Source organism: Colletotrichum tamarilloi (assembly GCF_030869305.1).
Source record: "Colletotrichum tamarilloi strain Tom-12 chromosome Unknown Scaffold_13.1, whole genome shotgun sequence".
Lineage (NCBI taxonomy): Eukaryota > Fungi > Ascomycota > Sordariomycetes > Glomerellales > Glomerellaceae > Colletotrichum > Colletotrichum tamarilloi.
The window spans coordinates 363,638-382,832 of NW_026849396.1; the positions used below are offsets into that span (position 1 = coordinate 363,638).

General features: G+C 58.4%; 7 protein-coding genes across 7 annotated transcripts; 3 read left to right on the forward strand and 4 right to left on the reverse strand.

Annotated features, from left to right (window-relative positions):
* Positions 1 to 490: 490 nt before the first annotated feature.
* On the reverse strand, positions 491 to 1,641 carry CTAM01_05229 (eukaryotic initiation factor 4E; the record flags this gene model as incomplete). The annotated part of the gene is made up of 3 exons (XM_060521259.1): positions 491 to 662; positions 712 to 1,554; positions 1,610 to 1,641. 3 exons carry the CDS (start codon positions 1,639 to 1,641, stop codon positions 491 to 493), a joined length of 1,047 nt encoding a protein of 348 aa, XP_060384065.1.
* Positions 1,642 to 1,701: 60 nt separating this feature from the next.
* Positions 1,702 to 2,554, reverse strand: CTAM01_05230 (uncharacterized protein; the record flags this gene model as incomplete). The annotated part of the gene is made up of 2 exons (XM_060521260.1): positions 1,702 to 2,080; positions 2,193 to 2,554. The coding sequence occupies 2 exons, from the start codon at positions 2,552 to 2,554 to the stop codon at positions 1,702 to 1,704; spliced, it is 741 nt and encodes a 246-aa protein (XP_060384066.1).
* A 643-nt stretch (positions 2,555 to 3,197) lies between these two features.
* Positions 3,198 to 5,113, forward strand: CTAM01_05231 (tetratricopeptide; the record flags this gene model as incomplete). Its single annotated transcript, XM_060521261.1, has 2 exons — positions 3,198 to 3,294; positions 3,345 to 5,113. The coding sequence occupies 2 exons, from the start codon at positions 3,198 to 3,200 to the stop codon at positions 5,111 to 5,113; spliced, it is 1,866 nt and encodes a 621-aa protein (XP_060384067.1).
* Positions 5,114 to 5,646: 533 nt separating this feature from the next.
* On the forward strand, positions 5,647 to 8,932 carry CTAM01_05232 (uncharacterized protein; the record flags this gene model as incomplete). The annotated part of the gene is made up of 2 exons (XM_060521262.1): positions 5,647 to 6,254; positions 6,670 to 8,932. 2 exons carry the CDS (start codon positions 5,647 to 5,649, stop codon positions 8,930 to 8,932), a joined length of 2,871 nt encoding a protein of 956 aa, XP_060384068.1.
* Positions 8,933 to 8,992: 60 nt separating this feature from the next.
* Positions 8,993 to 13,139, reverse strand: CTAM01_05233 (acetoacetate-CoA ligase; the record flags this gene model as incomplete). The annotated part of the gene is made up of 7 exons (XM_060521263.1): positions 8,993 to 9,130; positions 9,198 to 9,830; positions 9,875 to 10,588; positions 10,633 to 11,148; positions 11,204 to 11,474; positions 11,647 to 12,712; positions 12,758 to 13,139. 7 exons carry the CDS (start codon positions 13,137 to 13,139, stop codon positions 8,993 to 8,995), a joined length of 3,720 nt encoding a protein of 1,239 aa, XP_060384069.1.
* Positions 13,140 to 13,652: 513 nt separating this feature from the next.
* On the forward strand, positions 13,653 to 15,004 carry CTAM01_05234 (uncharacterized protein; the record flags this gene model as incomplete). Its single annotated transcript, XM_060521264.1, has 7 exons — positions 13,653 to 13,703; positions 13,771 to 13,797; positions 13,846 to 13,936; positions 13,990 to 14,224; positions 14,275 to 14,412; positions 14,472 to 14,891; positions 14,965 to 15,004. 7 exons carry the CDS (start codon positions 13,653 to 13,655, stop codon positions 15,002 to 15,004), a joined length of 1,002 nt encoding a protein of 333 aa, XP_060384070.1.
* A 412-nt stretch (positions 15,005 to 15,416) lies between these two features.
* On the reverse strand, positions 15,417 to 19,084 carry CTAM01_05235 (fungal specific transcription factor domain-containing protein; the record flags this gene model as incomplete). Its single annotated transcript, XM_060521265.1, has 4 exons — positions 15,417 to 17,036; positions 17,133 to 17,686; positions 18,191 to 18,546; positions 18,717 to 19,084. 4 exons carry the CDS (start codon positions 19,082 to 19,084, stop codon positions 15,417 to 15,419), a joined length of 2,898 nt encoding a protein of 965 aa, XP_060384071.1.
* Positions 19,085 to 19,195: the final 111 nt, after the last annotated feature.

Genomic DNA, 19,195 nt, shown 5'->3' on the forward strand with positions numbered 1-19,195 from the left:
ATGCGACACTCGCATCGCAGGTTAGTGTTACACCTCCCGAGAAAGATGATGAGATTTGGGGATCTTATCCATGACCTGCCGCCCGGTTCGCAAACCCATAAAACAAACGTGACCGCTAAACGTTTGACCGCTGACCCCCCGTTTTCCATTTCCCTCCCAAAAAATCGATTCCCGTTTCCGAGGTCGAAAATTCCAAAAAGAGGGGTTTCCCCCCCTTCATCAAAGGGGAGCACACAACCGTCTCCAATGTGTCCAAACCTGCTTCCTCATATTTTCCCCACATAGGTGTATTTTTTGTCGGGAGATTTTCACAAAAACCCGAATGCTATGAAGATCCGTCGTAAGGGGGGTAGTGGATCCAATAGTGTACAAATAAACATCAAAGATGGCTTTGAAGAGAGAAACAAAACAAAGATGCAACAAGGTTGGTGGCGTGGCGCTTTCCCGGCGAGGAGGGTCGTTGCTTTCGGGGGTAATGTGAACGCTCCACTCACGAAGCGGCGGGCTTCTGCTCTTCGGTGGTCTGTTTGTTGCCGCGCTTGTCGTGCTGCTTCTCGCGGCGGGACTCCTCGATGGCGGCTCGGTGCTGGATGCTCTCGTCGTGGGACTTGAACTCGAACTGCGTGTTGGGCGGACACTTGAGGTACGACTTCCACGTTTCACTGCGGGGGGTTAGCTATGCCTCAAAAATTTGGGACCTAAGATGCTCACCGAATCCTCAGCACGCGTCCGCCGGTCGAGCGGGTCCAGATACTGATGATATCCTCGCCGTTGCGGACGCTCACCACACCGCCACAGACCTCCTCGCTGGCGTCGATAAAGGCCTCGCCGAGGAGCGCAAACACGGTATCCTCCCAGTACCGGTCGACGATGCCCTTCTTGAGACGGAGCACCCACTTGCCGCCGCTTCTGTTCTCGTCGTCCTCCCAGATTGGGCGGATGCCCCGCTTGAAGAAGTGGTATTCCCAGCCCACGGACAGCTCAGAGGGCCGCTTGAGGTGGGGGTAGCCGACCCAGAACTCCTCCACCGAGTTGCAGTGGATCATTGGCGTCAGCGATTTGGCGTACTCCTGGTACGGCTGGCCCTTTGGCTGGGGCGGCCGACACCACGTCACCCACTCGTACTTGAGGGGGTGGACGCGCAGCTGCTCCGAGGACGTCCGGGTCGAGGCGGGCTGGGAGCCCAGGGCCTTCTTCTCGGGGATCGGAGCGATGGAGGGGACCTTGGCCGCGGGGTCGTGCTGCGATGCCGCCTTGGCGCCGCCGCCAATCTTGCCCATGGCGAGGTCGAACGGGTTGCCAGGGGACTTGGGCGTCTTGGCGGAGCCGAAGGAGGCGAAGGCGCCGGAGCCCAGGCCAAAGGCGTTGGCCGCGCCGGCGGTGGTGGGCGACGCCATGCCGCCCGCGCCGGGGGTCGTTACGTTGTTGAAGGGATTTGATTTGCCGCCGTGTGAGGACGTATCGCCGCCGAATCGTTTGGCAAAGGAGCCGTTTCGGTTGGCGTCACCGCCCGGCGCGGGACTACCATTTGTCGAGAGTGAAAGCTTGCCAGAGCTGTGCGTTCGTTAGTGTCATGACGTGCAGGGGGGCAGAGGGACGAAAGGCTCACTTTGTGCGGCGGGTCCATAGGTTGTTATCCATTAGGACTGCTTTCGACGGCTTCCGGGGGCGGGGTGAATTTGGCTTGGTCTCGTCAATCCCTCAAAACGTCAAGGGCGGCGGCACCTTGGTTCGTGGTGAATGGTCGCAGTTGTGGCGGCTGGGACAGGGCAAGATGGCGTTGGGATGCGATGAGGTCGGGGATGGCGGCGGCGGCGGGCGTTGCGGGCAGAGGCGGTCGACGAGGGCCTGCTGCAGGGGCGGGTTTGGAGACGGAGAGGCACAGAGAGGAGAGGAGTCGATGGCCGTTGGAGAGATGGAGAGATGGCGGCGTGCGAGAGCTTCGGCGGGGGTGACGTTGACCGGGGGGGTAGGGGAGGTTCTTTTCGTTTGGAGAGAGTGGCAAGGTAGCGTCGGTGTGGTATCTCGAGGGAGGTTTGTTTGTGTGTGGGTATTACAGACGTTGGTTGGGATTTTTTTTCTGCAGTGTTTGAGCGATGTTGTGAGGCGGGAGTGGGAAAGGCGAATGGATTATCGACTGATGGGGAACAATGAACAGCTTGAAGAGAAAAAAAATAATACGGAGTATGGACACTGATGCCCCATCCTCCTCGACCTTAGTCGTCACCTTGTTATCGATGGCGGATAGAGCGATAGCGCCTCGCTTAGCCCAAGTTAGCCTTACCCCTGATGGGTCCACTGGGAGGTCGTGGCCAATGGGGAGACCCAAAAGGACGCTGGAACGGCGCACCACAGTGAGGTGCAGTGAGGTCACAGCGAGGTGTCCTTGAGGCCTCGGGGCTGGAGACGCCCGTCGTCCGTACGCAGCATTGGGCGCGCATAGCTTTGGTAGGGCAGCGCCAGCGAAAAAGCACCCAACCTCTTCACCATTTGCATTTCTCGGATTGGGCGGACATGCCTTTACTCGCATGCTCCCGTCTACGATACCCAGCATCACTGACGGCACTTGGGATGGACGTCAAAAGCACAACGGTCGGATGGGGAAGTGCAGAACGTGCATGGCCTGAAACAATTGCCGGCTGACCCAGCCCAGGTGCCTAGCATTGGCCACAATGGAGTCATAGATGAAGTTGCAGTGACGGTCAGCGAGGAGCTCTGGCTTTGGCGGTTGACGTGCTATTTTCAGCGTCGTGCCGTCTAAGCGCCAGAGCCTCACAGCAACGACCTGACATGATGCAAGACAGCCTATAGACGAGACACCACAGATGCCCATCTGCAGACAACACCAAAGACAAGATGCCATAACATAGGCATCAATGGATCATCAAGACGCTGTCAGCAACTCAACATCAACGGCAACCACGTGGTGTGCCTGGGAGAGACGCAACAACGCCCTCTGGTTGGCCTACCCCGCCATTTACTCAGCCCACACCCCTGACGGCGCCCGGTGCACAGTGCATCCACGTCCCTCCAATTCCTGCCCGTCATCCAAAGAAAAGAAAGTGCAGATTCCCGTCGCGCCTGAGCCCTCGACGCGCTTACCTCACCCGTTGATCGGCATCCAACGTCAACCTCCACCACCGCCTCTCCCCTTTGCATTTCGGCCATGCCCACCATCTAGCACTTCTCGTTGCGCCATGGAAAAGTTCCTGCGGGAATGGAGGCAGGATGCCCTGAACAAGGCCCAGTACGATTCCGCCATCTTCATCGGCGACAAGCTGCTAGCCCTGACCAGTACGTGAGATGGCACTCATTAGCCCGCTCTGCCTGTCTAACGTGGACAGACGACGATAAGGACGCCTTCTGGCTGGCTCAAGTCCACTTTGCTACCGGCAACTACACACGAGCCCAAACCTTTCTCGCAAAACAGGACCTCGTCGCTCGCAACGTTTCCTGTCGGTACCTAGCGGCACACTGCCTCGTCAAGCAGTCGAGATTCGACGAGGCCCTGGCCATCCTCGGCGAGCGGAACCCGACGCACCTCATCAACAATGCGAGCAACAAGCGGAAGCAACAGAACACGGCGCCACTAGGTCGCGCAGTCGGCCATCCCAAGGGTGGCTCAAGAGACAGACATGCCCGCGACGAGGCGGCAGAAGAAGAAGCGACGAACCGGAAATACGAAGCCGCCATGTGCTACCTGCGAGGCATCTGCTACGCCAAGCAGAACGCCTTTGACCGGGCCAAGGAGTGCTACAAGGATGCCGTGCGGATCGACGTGCAGTGCTTCGAGGCCTTCCAGCAGCTCATGACCAACGCTCTGCTGTCTCCCGACGAGGAGTGGGCATTCCTCGAGTCCCTTGACTTTGACGCCATTAGCATTTCCGGGGATGTATCGTCGTCGCAAGAGGCTGCAGAGTTCACAAAGATGTTGTACACAACGCGGCTGTCAAAGTATAGGGAACCTTCGGCATTCACCGCGGCGTGCGACTCTCTGTCGACGCACTACCGTCTGGCGGACAACCCGGATCTCCTCCTCGCCAAGGCCGACCTCCTCTACACGCAGTGCCGGTATAGAGACGCCCTCGCTATCACCGAGTCCATTCTGCAGGACGACAAGTACAACTTTAGCGTCCACCCTCTGCATCTGGCATGTTTGTATCAGCTCAAGATGAAGAATGCGCTCTTCTTGGTGTCTCACGACCTGGCGGACAACCACCCCGAGGAGCCCTGCTCGTGGTTGGCCGTGGGCATATACTACTTTGCGATTGACAAGATTGCGGAAGCCCGTCGGTATTTCAGCAAGGCCAGCATGATGGATGCGCACTTTGGCCCGGCGTGGATCGGCTTCGCCCACACCTTCGCCGCCGAGGGCGAGCACGACCAGGCCATCTCTGCGTACTCCACAGCAGCGAGGCTGTTCATGGGGACGCATCTGCCGCAGGTCTTCTTGGGCATGCAGAACCACGCACTCAACAACATGACACTGGCCGAGGAGTTCCTCAAGACGGCCTACGGTCTGTGCAAGACGGACCCTCTTCTACTGAATGAGATGGGCGTCGTCAAATATCACCAGGACAAGCCGCAAGAGGCTGTCCAATTTTTCCGGGCGGCACTCAAGATCGCCGCCGACATTGACTCTGACCCGCAAGCGTGGCTGGCGCCGAGGACGAACCTGGCACACGCGTACCGTCGCCTGCGGCTCTGGAAGGACGCACACATGGAGTTCGACGAGGTCCTGCGACAGGGCGGCAAAGACGCGACGATATTCTGCGCGAAAGCGCTCATCTATCTTGAAGAGGGCCGCCCAGAAAAGGCCGTTGTGCCGTTGCATGAGGCGCTCGCGATTAATCCACAAGACAGCATAGCTACCGAACTACTGAACAAGGCCCTGGAAGAGACGTCCACAATCGACGTGACCGAGGGCGACGAACTGGAGGCGTTTGAGCAGGAGCTCGAGATGGGCAAGGCGGCCGCCAGGGAGCGTATATCCAACAAGCTCCCAAAGCTGCGGCGGGATGCCAAAGGCAAGGCCAAGGTCGGCCGACCAAGGGTGCTCATGGACGAGGACGAAAAAGGCGAAAGCATGATGGAGATGACTGATGATGATTAGCCCGGCGCGGCAGCACTGTTATCTGGCGTGGGGTCAGCCACCAGCATAGATATCGGTTAATGACAACAAACCTATGAATACCAAACCGTAAATCTCGATCAGTCTCTGCTTTTGGTGGTGAGTTCAGCTAAGCAATGTGGCTTTGGGAGTCATGCCACTGTGGGTTTAGTCTGGCGCCGTGACGAATGCGATTGTTCCTATTCGTCGGGGGTGCCTCGCATTCGCTCGCTAGCGTGGGATTCCGCGGCGGGACGATACCCCGGCGCGCTGACAGAGTCGGGGGGATTGCTATCGTCCCATGCCGACCGCGTCCCGCTAGATCGGGACATGCGGCCGCATGTAGGCTGGTGGCTCGCGCGAGTTGTGTTATAAGGTGCCTTGGGGTCTAGGGAGAAGACACAGCAAGTGACCATCAGCCAGCATCTCTTGGCCTCTTGCGAACAATTGTGTGTGCCGGCGAAGTTCTCCCTGGAATCATTCAGCAGCCTATCAATTTCGACAAACCATCTTCCCGACAAGAAAAGAACTAAACCATGTCTCGCTACTTCCCCCACACAGCCTACGCAGAAGACCAGCCCCTCTCCGGCACGATCCTCACAGTCCACGTTCTCACGCGCGGCTACACAACCGGCACGGTAGTGGGTCTCGGCGTCGCGGCCGCGAGTGGAGCCGCTCGCCGACTCCGCGGCACAAAGCCCGTGCCAGCCACCGCCGTCGCCGGTACCCCGTTCTCCACATCAGCAACGACAGCACTCCGAAGCGCAGGCGGACTACACACCCTCCTTCGCAAATCAGGCACCGCCAGCGCCATCGGCCTAGGCCTCACCGGCGTCGCCACGGTGGCGAGGATGTACGGCCGCGAGGACATTGAGTGGCGCGACCGCGCGTGGAGGCTGATGGAGAGCCGGAGCCAGCTGGAAGTGGACGACTGGACGTACGGTGGTGCGGCTGCGGGCGTTGCGGCGCTTGGGATCGCGAGGGCGGCTGGTATGAAGGGGAGTGCGCTCGGTGTGAGGGTCGTTGCTGGTGCTGCTGGGCTGGGGAGCCTTGTGGGGACGATTGGGTATATGGTTTGGAGGTATGGTGTGCATGGAGGGAAGTATCCCGATTATGTCGATCCCGAAGTTGCGTTGTCGAGGGTGTGAGTTTGTTGTGGTTTGAATCTTGGTTGCTGTGAGGCCTGTACATTAGATAGATCAATACCCCAAACGGATTTGCTTACCTGGACTACGCCGCAACGTCTTGGCAATGTGTGCTAGTGTTGTGAAGCGGCCGCCTGACTTTGTGACATGGCGGATAACTTCGATTGGTTCGCTGCTGACAAGCGTGTTTTTTGTGCTGGTGGACTCCGCCTTGGTATAGTCTGGAGGAAGCTGGTGCCTAGTTAGTGATGAGGGGCTCGGTGGCGATCCCCAGTGTGTGACAGACGACCCCTTAACTAGCAGCTCGTAAGCTCCTTGACAAGTCTAACAAGTGTCAGCGAGTGTCTTCAACCAAGTGACTGAGCCTCACCGGCTAGAAATCTCGAGCCTGTGACATGATGGCTGAAAGGTCAGGATGACTCAAACGCCGCTGGATATCAAGACTGACGAATCCAGCTCAACTTCCTCGCAGACTGTGTCAAGCACCGCGCAGTCTAATGACATTTCAGACTGCGAAGTCTGCCACCAAATCTGGAGCCGTCTCACGACGTCTCCTGGCGGCAAATACCACGATACTGTCAACCTAGGCTCCTTTGAAGAAGCCCTCTCTTCGAAATGCAGCACACATGTACCCATTGTCAAGATGTTCCACGAGCTTTGCAGTAAATCAAGACAGCTCAAAAGCCTCGACTCTGCCGATGTGGGCATCAGATTCCCTCGAACAGGCGCGCTCCAGCTCACAGAAAACATCAAGACCGGCGGCCGATACGCCGACCTCTTGCTTGTGAAAAGTGACTCCATTCCGAGCCACCCGGGTATCGCTCGCATCCTCGACCCAGAATGGATCGATACCAGCGTCGTGACACCCTGGAAGCAGCAATGCGCGTCCTCCCACGGCCCCAAATGCGCCAATCCCGTCAAGATCTGGCCGATTCGTCCAGCCTGGGTGGTAGACACCGAGAGGCGATGCATCGTCCCAGGAGACGGTTGCGAATCCTACGTCACGCTGAGCTACCGCTGGGGCAAGACGCCCGGATTGCACATCCTCGGCGACACAATCTCGAAACTCCAAACGCCTGGCGCCATTGACGACCCTGTTATCGCTTCCCAGCTCGCCCCCATGGTGCGTCACGCCGTGCACCTCACCTCCGTCATTGGGGAGCGGTACCTCTGGGTCGACACCCTCTGCGTCAACCATGCCCGGGCAGAAGAGAGCAATCAGCAGCTCCAGCTTATGGCCGCCATCTTCGCAAACGCTTCACTCACCATCGTCGCACTCGATGGTGATGCCGAGGACGGCTTTCCCGGTCTGCGGGGCGTATCATCGCCCAAGGACCAGACGGACCAAGGCGAAGACGAAGGTTGGAGCCCAATACCCTTTGGCGACGAGCAGTTCATCCGAGACAAGAACAACGTTTTCAGCCTGAGTCACTGGGGAGCCTATCACGAGCGCGCGTGGACATACCAAGAGTTCAAGATGTCCCCACGGCGCCTCATCGTCAGTAATCATTCTCTGCACTGGATGTGTCAGTGCAGCGTATGGGAGGAGCAACTTCACTTTGGCGTTGAGGCTGGCAAGTACATTGATCCCCGCTTAGGCGAGATCATGCGCGGGATGCCAAATCTCGACTCCTTGGCCAACATCATTGCAGACTACAACCCGAGAGCTCTGACATACGACGAAGATGCCCTGCCCAGCATCAGCGGTCTCTTACACGTCATCAGTCGGTGCTTCTCGGGCGGCTTCCTCTATGGCATCCCGGAGATGTACTTTGAAGCGGCACTCGGTTGGACGCCGTACTGGAGCCACACCGATCTCCGACGACGGACTGTCTCTGATCGCCCTACTGCGAGCCAGCTCGGTCCATGTGGTCTTCCGTCTTGGTCGTGGGTGGGTTGGGAAGGTCTCGTCTCCGTCGGGCGCAATGAAGCCGGTCCAGCGAATCCTCTGGCTTACTCGATCAGAGAGACAATCCCCATAACCACGTGGTACGCCTGCGCCACGCCGACATCAGCGCAGAGAAGAAAAATCAGACCCTCCTGGTTCGAGAATCGCCAGGCGTACAAGGACTGTACTCGGCACTTGCCTCCAGGGTGGACTCGACAAGAGATTCCTGGTCCAAGACACGGCGAGGAAGGGGACGTACTGCTTTACCCCGATGGGTGCGACGAGTATACCTTTAGACACAGTAGTATGTCTGACCATGACGACGAGCACCCGTGGTACTGGCCTTTCCCCGTGCCGGACATTCAGGAATCGACGCAGCCGTTCATGCCGGAACAGACGCTGTACATTAGCTGCGATACCCGCCGCGCCCGCGTGTCTGCTTTTCAGACGGACGAACACAATGACGTCTCGCTCTATAGTGAGGAGAAAAAGATTGGGTGGTTGCGATTGCACAATAAAGGTCAACTCGAAATCTTCCCTCACCTGGATGTCGGATGGGCTGCTGCGAAGGAGGTCGAGTTGGTTGCCATCTCCCGTGCGCGTAACTACAAAAAGACCTTTGATGAGACGATCAAACGCTACACGCACCCGTTCACGGCCTCAGATGTGTATAGCGTGCTGTGGGTGGAGTGGCTTGACGGGGTCGCGTACCGCCTCGCGAGTGGCCAGGTCGACAGGACTGCGTGGGAGGGGCTGCCTCTAAAGGATGTGTCTTTGATTCTGGGGTGAGCTGTACTCTATCTGGTATCCTATATCGCTCTAGATCCAACGTCTTCTGTACATGTCTTTTTACAGCTTCTCCTTACCGGCGAGCAGCTCCTCAATCTTGGCGAACTGGTAGTAAAAGTCCAGACTCTGAGGGTTGAGGAGCGTGCCACTTGGCTTAATGGTCCGGCCCGAGACAATCTGCTTCACCGGGAGCTCGACCTTTTTGAGGTTGACCGTCGTCTGTTTTGTTAGCGTGGTTCCGTAGATAGGGAACCGCTGGGCTTACTGGTATCTCCGGCGTCTGAAAGATGTACTTGGGCACATGCCTCTTTGTCAACTCTCTCTGAATCTTGTCCTTGACCTCAGCCACCAGCTGGCGGTCAAACTTCTCGCCCTCGCGCATCATCAGGAAGAGCATCACGCTCTCGTCGTTGTCAGTGGGACGCCTCTGCCCGACACATAGGCTGTCGACCACCTTGTTCGAAAAGTTCCGCTCAATCACTGCGTAGATCTCGGCACTGCCAAAGCGAACACCGCTAGGGTTCAGCACACCGTCAGCACGTCCGAGGAAGGAAATGTTGCCCGTCTTTGGGTGGATGGAGCAGAAGTCGCCGTGTGCCCAGACGTTATCAAAGCGAGCAAAGTATGCCGAGTGATACTTGGAGCCTGGGGCGGCAGAGGCAAAATTCGGCGAGCTTGGTGACAACTGTGGGGGTGCTGAATCGCCCCAGAGGAAGCACGGGATGTTGGGGAAGGCAGCGGTGGCAACGAGTTCACCAGGTGTTCCGTTTGGCACGGCCTCGCCAGGTCCGTCGGGCAACTGGGCTTCGTAGATGGCGATGGGGACGCCGAGGGATGGCCCTTGGGTGCCGCCCACGTATACGGGGTCAAGGGGGTTCTCCATACCGAAGCAGCCGGCCTGTAAGTGTCAGTAAAGAAGTCTGGCATGTGTGGGTGACTTACAATGTCGGTGCCACCAGAAATGTTGGCAAGATGGACATGCTTCGGGAATCCTGCGTCGTAGAACCATTCGAACAGCTGGTCAGAGAGGACCATGCCTGTGCTGGTGACAATCTTCAGCGAGCTAAGATCCGTCACCTCCCGCGGGCTGATCTTATTCTTGGCGACCTCAAACATCCACCTCGGGCTGATACCCAGTTTTGTCACCCGCTGCTCGCCGAGGATGCGGATGAATGACTTGAGGTCGGGGACGAAAGGCGAGCCATCGTACATGACGACACGGGCTCCCGATAACAGAGCGGCCACGTTGGCGAGGTACATGATCCAGCCGGTTGTGGTGTACTGCAGAGTGACGGACTCGGGTGACATTGACTCGTGCAGGCGGCCTTCTTTGAAGCTGTTAAGCATGACGCCGCCGACGGTGTGCACGATAGCCTTGGGGATACCCGTGGTGCCAGACGAGTAGTAGATGAGGAACGGTGCGTGGAAGGGGATACGCGTGAATGACGGTGCTGCTAAGGTGGAGGAGCTAAGGAACTTGGACCACGTCTCGGTCTTGGGGATCGAGGACACATCGTAGGGCTTGGAGAAGCGTGGGATCGATACGAGACCAGAAAAGGAAGGACACGAGCCCATGCCGGAGACGACCTCGGCCATCTTGTCTCGAAGGTCGGCTGTCTTGCCGTTGTACACCGTGGCGTCGTCAAAGAAGATGAACTGGCGTGTGTGAGTGCAGTTCTAGGAGGCGGGGAGTGACATACCTTGGGATCGACCTGCGTGGTCCTCTGCAGGATGCCCTTGACGCCCATATCCGTGGACGAACTACTAAAGATGCCGCCCAGCCATGTCGTCGCCACAAACACCAGCAGCGTCTCGATAGAGTTGGCACCGACGAGAACGACGCGGTCTCTCTCCTTGACGCCTCTTGCTTTCAGGGCTGCTGCCAGACGACCTGCATCGCGACGGAGCTCGCCCCAGGTGAGGTTGCGTACATCACCGCGGTTACCTTCTCGAATCTCGGTGACGGCAACTTTGTCGTCTTCCTTACCCTCGGTGCCGTGGTGGTCGGCCGCATCAGACGAGCCTCGCGTGAAGAGGAGGTTCTCGGCCCAATTGAGACGCACACCAGGGAACCACTTGGGGATGGCGTCTATCGTGAGCGATTCATCCACAACAGAGGTTGGACGCCCTTCGTGGATCAAATTGGCGTAGTCAAAGAGATGGCCATAGAAGGTGGCGCGGTTGGCTACTGTCCAGTTGTGGAGGTCGTTAAAGGTCTGGAATCGTGTAAGCGGACGGACTAACATTGGGGGGGAATCGGGGCATACTGACCTTGAGCTGGAGGTTAAACTTGGAATTGACCGATTGTAGATATTGGTACATTTGTGTGCTCTTGGGATCCGGGTGCTCCCAGAGCTTGCGGGGGATCTCGTGGGTGTCCATGATGTTTGTTCCCTTTCTCGTGTTGAAATGGAGGTGTGATGTTGAGACGAGAGGTGAGGGAGACGAGTGAGATGAGTCCGGGGGTGGCTGGGGTACTTGACGCGGTTCCCCAACATTGGGCTTGCCTCGGGTCCGGGAATGCGGGGTTGGTGGGTCGGCGCTAAGATGCCGAGAGGGGGCCGCAGCGGGCCGGGTCGGCCCCAACCACGAGAATGCGTCGGGATGCCGATCAACGTCGTTACATGGTACGTAGTGGGGGAAAGACCGCGAACATGATGTGTGAATGAGCCTCAGATCCGAGCCCCTACGACAAGGAAAGCTTCCATCCAAACCTGTCAATAATCTCCTGCCAGTCTTGATCCGTGGACGTTGCACCGCCACCGTCAAAGTCCCTTGTCTGCCAGATTGTCCAAACAACCCTCTTCACCGTCGAGATATTGCTGATAGGCCACTTGCTGTCCAGAAGGTTGAATAGATCAAGAACAGCCTTGCGGTGTGCGTCACTGGAACTGACACACCCCGCGATGAACAGCGGCCACATTGGAAACGATCGCCTCGGCTGGTCCTCGACAATCACCTCGCCAAGATGACCCAACAGCGTCTGCAACAAGTGCGGAATCGCCCGAGTCCGTACGGTAGCGCCGTACACAATCAGCTGGAGGTAAATCAGAGCAGCGAACCGAAAGCACTCGGCGCTTTTGACGAGGTAGTCGTCGTGCATGCTCCCGGCAGAAAAGTCCAACTCTCGAATGCGTCTCTCGAGACGTGATCCCTCTTCCGTGTACCCGCCGTCCTTTTGAGCCCCTGCTGAGACCATGCTAATCAACTGAACTAGCTCCATCGAACAACCGATTTGGGGGTCAATGGTCTGGAACGTCCCTTGGCCTGGCAAGAGCCGTTCGAGGCGTTGGATGGCTTCATCACAGTCGTCGGTCTGTCCATCATGATGCGGCGCTTTACATCCGGTCGTCTTCATCAAGATGTATCGAAATCGAAAATACTGGAGCGCGAGAGCGGCGCACTCAGGCGTGATCCAGTCGCCGTGGTTATCCATGATGGCCAGAGCACCCCGCAGATGCCTCAACCACGACGGCCGAGACCCCTCGGCTATCTCCAAGGAGGCCTGGAGCACACACGTCAGGAGGTTCTCCTCCGCCTCGGGGGCGGTGTTGAGCTTCGACTGCAGCTGCGTCAAGGCGTTGATTTTGTATCGGATGGCCGCCCCGGCATAGTCTACCCCGTCTTGCGGGGTCCTCCGAACCATTTCCGCCGCGCTCAGTGCTAGGACGGTAGAAAAGAGAGGGCCGCTGCTGCTCAGGAGTATGGGCATGACGCACGTCCGGAAGAGGTTCCTCTCGCTGGGGACATACACCCGGCTGTTGCTGATGACCTCAAAGTCTGTCTTGTCAGAGCGGCTGTCTGGCGTAGACCTCGACTACTTACAGTACTGAACCATCATGCTTTCTCGTCCGCCGGGGAGCGTGCTTGACTTTGGCAGCCAGCTCAGAGCCGGGATGAGCTGCTCTTGAGACGACGGCAACACCCCTCTGGGGCCGTCTGCGTACTGCTGACAGACGAGAGCCAGCTCATCGCTTCGAAGGTTCACAAAGGAATCGCTCGCCGGCGACTCCAACGGCGCGATGAAGTGGCCCGATGCCACAGAGAGGAGAAACTTGGACGGCGAAGACTGGCTCGACTTGACGTACACACACACGACGCCGTGCCTGCGACAGCTGGTGCACTTTGGCTTCCCTTCATCGCACCTCCGCTTTCGTCGCCGACAGTCCAGACATCCGGTTCGGCTCCGGGTCCCGTTGCCGGCCATGTTTCTTGATTGGTGGGTCTACGACGTGGTCATGGCCTGGTGGGAGAGCCATGAGATCATGCTCGGACGACTGATTTGATGAGAGATGCAGGTTCCAACAAAGGTGTCCTCCGACTTGACGCCGAAGACCCCGGTCCGCATTATCGGGGTAGATAAGGGGGGCTCCGTGTTGAGATGCGGGGATGGTCACCGGGATTAGGTAAGCAGACCGACGATGGTACAGGGATGTGAGCTCGACTTCCCGAGGCCTTTGACTCTCGACGACAACGGCAGACGTCAGGTCTGTGGGTCAAGAGAGAGTCTGGGGAACACATCAAAGCAACTGCCATCCCAACCGTCTTGCGGCGAGTTTAGGACTCCGGGCCCGCTCGGCTGGGGTGCCTTGACTCGCTGGGTCGTATCCGTCGTATCTTCCAACTAACATGCTTTCCGAATCCGAGGCGACGGACTATCGGATGAGGGGCTGGAGTCTCTGAGAGGGCAACACCATGCCTTTACATCTCACGAGAAAACATGTCCCTAGAGAATTCCGAAGATGACCTCGCCCCTGAGCCTGACGTGCCGGTGCGTGCTCTGAGGCGATGCCGGAGATCACATCTGAGACTGCAGAACATGACTGACACCCGTGCAGGGCGACACGGATTCAACCATCGGGAGTGTACGCAAGTTTCCAAGCCTGGTGAACCCTCTAATCACGGGATAACAGGACGATTTCTCTGCTACGACAAGCCTCCGAAGCTCTATCATAGACTACCGCGTCGAAAACGGCAGAACATATCATCGTTACAAAGAAGGCAGTTAGTCGCATATCCACGGCCTCCGACTCCCATACTAAATAAAAGCTTTCCAGAATACTTTGGACCAAACGACGAGCTGGAAACCGACCGGCTAGACCTGCAACACCACCTGTTCCTCCTCACATTCGACAACAGGCTGGGGTTCGCGCCTCCGAATGATCCCGAGTGGAAGGGCGGCCGCGTGCTCGACGTCGGGACGGGCACCGGCATCTGGTGCATCGACTTTGGCGACGAGCACCCCAACGCGGACGTCCTCGGCTTCGATCTGTCGGCCACGCAGCCAGAATTGTGCGTTGGCGAAGTCCGTTCTGGAGACACAGCTGACGATGGACCCCCAGCGTCCCACCCAACGTTCAGTTCGAAGTGGACGACCTCGACAACGAGTGGATCTACTCGAGGCACTTTGACTACATCCACATACGCGGCATGTCAGGAAGCGTGCGCAGCTGGCCCGAACTCCTCAAAAAGTGCTACGAGTATGCCTAATCTCGTCAACCCGCCGGCCAAACGCATCGATCACGTACTGACAGCACAGCAACCTCAACCCCGGCGGCTACATCGAGCTCCAAGAAGTAGAAGAGACAATAACCCGCGCAGATAGCTCAGCATCCACAAGCGATGCCTTTTCCAGATCCCTCGCCTACGTCTCCTCGGCCCTAAAAGTCTTTGGGTGCCCCTTTATCCCTCTCGACGACCTCACGACGCTCATGACGGAGACAGGCTTCAGCGACGTCCAAGACCGCCGCTTCACCTGGCCCCTCAACAGCTGGCCGCGCAATCCGCACCTCAAGGAGCTCGGGTCGTGGACGCGCGAGAACCTCGCCTCCAACACGGCTGGCATGATCATGGCGCCCATGACGCGGGTGCACGGGTGGAGGGAGGAGGAGGTGCACGTCTTTGCCGCCGAGGTGCGGAGGGATCTCGCTGATCGTGGGAATCACGCGTACTGGCCACTGTGAGTTGACTGACTGCCGGTGATGATCACTTGTGAAGTTGAAGATGGTGGCAGCAAGACTGACATGCTATAGCCGCGCTATTTGGGCCCGAAAGCCCGAGACGTCCGAGTGACCCCGGCGAGCCGGTGCATCCGTTGCTTCGGACGTTGTCACACCGAGTCAACCCCTACGAACACCGCAGTCACATGCAAACACCACTTCTTTCAACTCGTGTTCTCATTCAAGCCATCATTACACTACTACATAGTTGAACAAATACCAGGCGCCGCATGAGGGTATCCAATCAAACCCCCCTACTCCAATGAGCCCCTCCGAAGCCTGAAAAAACCCATCCGGCCGAAAACGCCGTTTCATTAACACACACGAAATCCTGAGCCTCCCTTTTTGTTTTGCTCTATCCCGACTCCATGTAGTGCAAAGTATGCTTCCAACCAGAAAATCCCATCGTGAATTTGTAAAGATGCTCCCAAGGAGTCTATATGCGAATGTAAAATGCAAGAGCGCAAAACGTGAGATCATGCGCGTTAGGCGAGGGTGGCAATTTCAGCTGCACCGTCGCCATCCTTCGTAGTCGTGTCCACACCGGCCGCCGCCCAGTTCATGGCGTCGTTCATGCCATCTTCCCCAAAAACGTTGGCCATGAACCCGTCGTCTGTGTTGTTGACGCCCTCTGGCGGGAACTGGAGCCACTGATCAACATCAAACTCTGTGCCCGTCATGGCGTTCCAGTCAATCTCCTCTTGGGTCTGCAGGAACTCGAGGTCGAGTGGGCCGGGCTCCTCGGTGCTGCCGAAGCTGCCGTTGGCGCTGGGTGTCATAGCCTCAAGCGAAGACTCGTGGTCCTTCTCGGTCGGCGGCGGGCTCTGCGCAGACAAGTCGAGCGCTGCGGCGTTGATGGTCTGCGGCAGGAACTCGCGCTGGGGGTTCGGCTTGTTGGCGAAGAGGGCCTCGCCGGTCGTCATGTAGGGGATGTTATCGGGCGGGGGCGTCTGCGCGCCAAATGTCGGCTCGGCAAGCTTGAGGTTCTGCTGCGTCATGGGCGCGGTGGTCTGCTGAAGGTTAATGTCAATGGCAGCCTTGCGGAGGGCCGCATCGAGGAACCCGGTGGCGTAGTCGGCGGCGGCGTAGATCTCGCGCAGCTTCTCCATGACACGCATGCACTGGCGGAAGCCACGAGTGGCGCGGTCTCTGGACTGCGAGACGGGGTTCTTCATTTCCAGAAGATGAATGATCATGGCCGGCAGGATGACGGTCACGCCGGTGGTGGGGAGACACCTCTCGAGGCGGAGCTGGTGGAGCTCGGCCGCCATCCGGGTGACGTGCATCGCGGCGTCGCGGACCCGGAGCCGGGACATCTCCTGCACCTGCCGGGAGGTTGTCGGTGCGTGAACTGGAGACGACGGCAGGAACTGCGGGCGATGCAGGGCCGAGATGGTGGTGTAGTAGACCATGTGCAGCAGGGTGCGCTGGACGGCAACAGTCGACCGCCCGTTCTTGACATCGAGGGGCGTCAGGGGCCTGTACTGGCAGATGGCGGGCAAGGTGTCGGCCCAGGCCATAAGCTCCAGGTCTACCGAAGTCACACTCTCGACATTGTCGAGCTTCTTATTCGGGAACAGCATCATGGTGCTGTTGACGGTGTTCTCCGGGCGCATCTTGTCACGGATGAGGACGGAGTACTGGGCCTTGAGCATGTGGCTGATGCAGATACACAGCTGCGCCTTGGAGATGCACAGCGCGGCCAACTCCCGCTGCATCAAGACATCGCGGAGCAGCATACACTCGGCGGGAATGATCTTGTTCTCCTCGGGCAGAATCTCGAGCTCAAAGTCGTTCTCCTGCAGCATCGGCACGTCAAAGTCCTCATCCTTGATGCGGGTGGGCCTGCGCATGCCCAGGGCGATGAGGCGGTCGCGCATGAAACAAGACCACCAGATACGCTTCCACAGCTTCTGCTTACGAACCGGCATGCTCGTGGCGGCCGGGTCGCGGTGCAGGCCAATGGTGTGGGCCAGCGAAATGGCAACGCCCATCCAGTGCCATGTGTCCTTTTGGTCGTCGGGGGTCTCGTACCAGTACGTCATCAGAAGAAGGGCCTGGACGAGGACGAGGCGATCCGACTCGTAGTCAAAGTCGTAGAGCAGCTGCAGACGAACGTTTAGCATGTGAAAGGGATGAGCGTGGGGGTGACCCCTGTCGCTAGCGCGGCGTCAAAGAAAGTTCAGGGACGGGCCACTTACCCTCGTCTTCTGGAAGAAGGCCTTCCTGGCGGCTTTCCGCGTCGGGTATCCCGCCTCGCGAAGGACCTTCATGTCGACAAAGGCGGTGGCGGAAAACATGACGGCCTGATACAAGAACAGGCTGATCTGACCGCACAGCCCATCCTGGGCGTTGATGATGGCCAGAAAGTCGTACAGCTCGAGCAGCGGCATGTACGGATGAACGTATTCGACGTAGGACTGGAGCAGAGCATTCTGCAACGGTAGCGCAGGCAGAGTCAGGGCACCCTTTGCGTGCAGGTAGGTAACATCCTCCTGGGCGATCTTGGCGGGTAGCGGTTTCACAAAGGCCGGGAGCTGGCCGTGGAGGTCGGGCTCCTCGAGGGAGGCGAGGAATTGACTCGTTCGCCCGTCGCCGGCGCCGCCTGCACCGCCCATGCCGCCAAAGAGAGAGGCCTGGGCGAGCAGGTTGGACAACAGGCGACGAGAGTTGCCATCTGCTGACGCTGCGGCCGCAGCAGACTGCAGCTTGGTGAGCAGCGCTGCGCTGTCATGACGGTAACCCGATCGTTGATCTAAGATTCACAAGGTCCCGTGGTCAGCGAGTCGTCCCAAAACATTGACCGCTTTGGTCTGGGGTGGGTTGGACGATGATAATGACTGCAGACCAAGACTGGCATGTGAATGTGGATTACGTGTGAGAGGCTAAGGGACGTGGGAGGGACGGAGCTGGGGCCGCGGACGGAGTGCGGAACGGAGGGGGGGTACGCTGAAGAATCAGGAGAGACTTGACTGGACGAGGAAAGGCGGAGAAAGGCCCCAGGTCACGGGGTAGGAAAAGTCCAAGACGCCCCTCCACACTTTACCCCGTTCCGTCCCCTCCCCCAGTCTGAGCCCCCCAGACAGGGCAGCGATGGGCAAAACCAGGAACAAAAAAGAAGACACAACAAACAGGGGGCGCAATTTGGATGTGCGGTGCGGAATTGAAAGATCCCACGCTAGAAAATTGATTCCAAAAAAAAAAAAGGTGTTGCAGGGCCAAAAAAAGAATTGTGCGACAGAGACGAAGGCAAACTTACAGATCATGTGCGGAACGTGACCCTCGATTCCGTCTGAAGAGCCGCCGGGTACCGACAGGCCCCCGAGAACACCAGGGCCAATTCCAACGCCGATTCCGTTTCCTCCTGCAGATCCTGAACCAGCAGCAGGAGCAACGCCGGCACCAATGCCAGACGTCGCATTCAGGGGCACGCCGGAGGATGCGGGAACGGGGTTCGCGGCGATGGAGCCGTTGACCGAGGCCACCGATGCATTGCTAGGTCGGCGCAGTTCCGCGCTGCTGTGAATGTTGATTGGGTTTGCGCCCTTGGAGCGCAACTGTGCCTCGGCTCCCACACCATGGTGCCCCGCCGTGCTGGCAGTCAACAAGTTCTTCCTACAAACGCGCCAAGAAGTCAGCGGGGGTCAACTTTGCGAGATTGGGGGTTTCCCCATGGGCGTCATGTCGGCATCCCCAATCGTCCGCCTGCATCGTGCCGAGGCACCGGCGAGTTGCAAGATACCGGACTTCGGTCGCGGACGAAGATACGGAGACGTCAAACTCACTTTCGTCGGCGGCTCTCCTGGACAACGCACTCGACATTGTCCCATCTGCAGTTGCCGCAGGGCGCGCCTTCAACCACGTCGCAGCGGACCTTGCGCGCGCGACAGCTCACGCAGGCGCGGGCGGCTCTGCGCTTCGTAATCTTGGTCGGGGGCGCTCCATCCTTCAGGTCCGCGTCCGATGATGAGCGCTTCTTGCTCTGCTCCTGGTCCGAGGAGGTGTCGTTGGCGTCGTCGTTTTTCGGGTCCTCGGCAGCCTCGGCGGGCTCTTCCGTGGTCGCCATCGTCAGCGCCGATAGATCGGTGGCCGGCTCGGGAGCAGGCGTTGCCTCGGGGGCGGTGGTAGTAGTGGTGGTGGTTTCGGTCGCCATTGTCGCGGCACTCAAGCAGTCTCCCCTATTTAGAGACTGCTCGTTGAAGAGGCCGTTTGCTTACAAGTGAAGTAGAAAGGTATCGTCAGTCTCGGGTGATGGCCGAGAGTA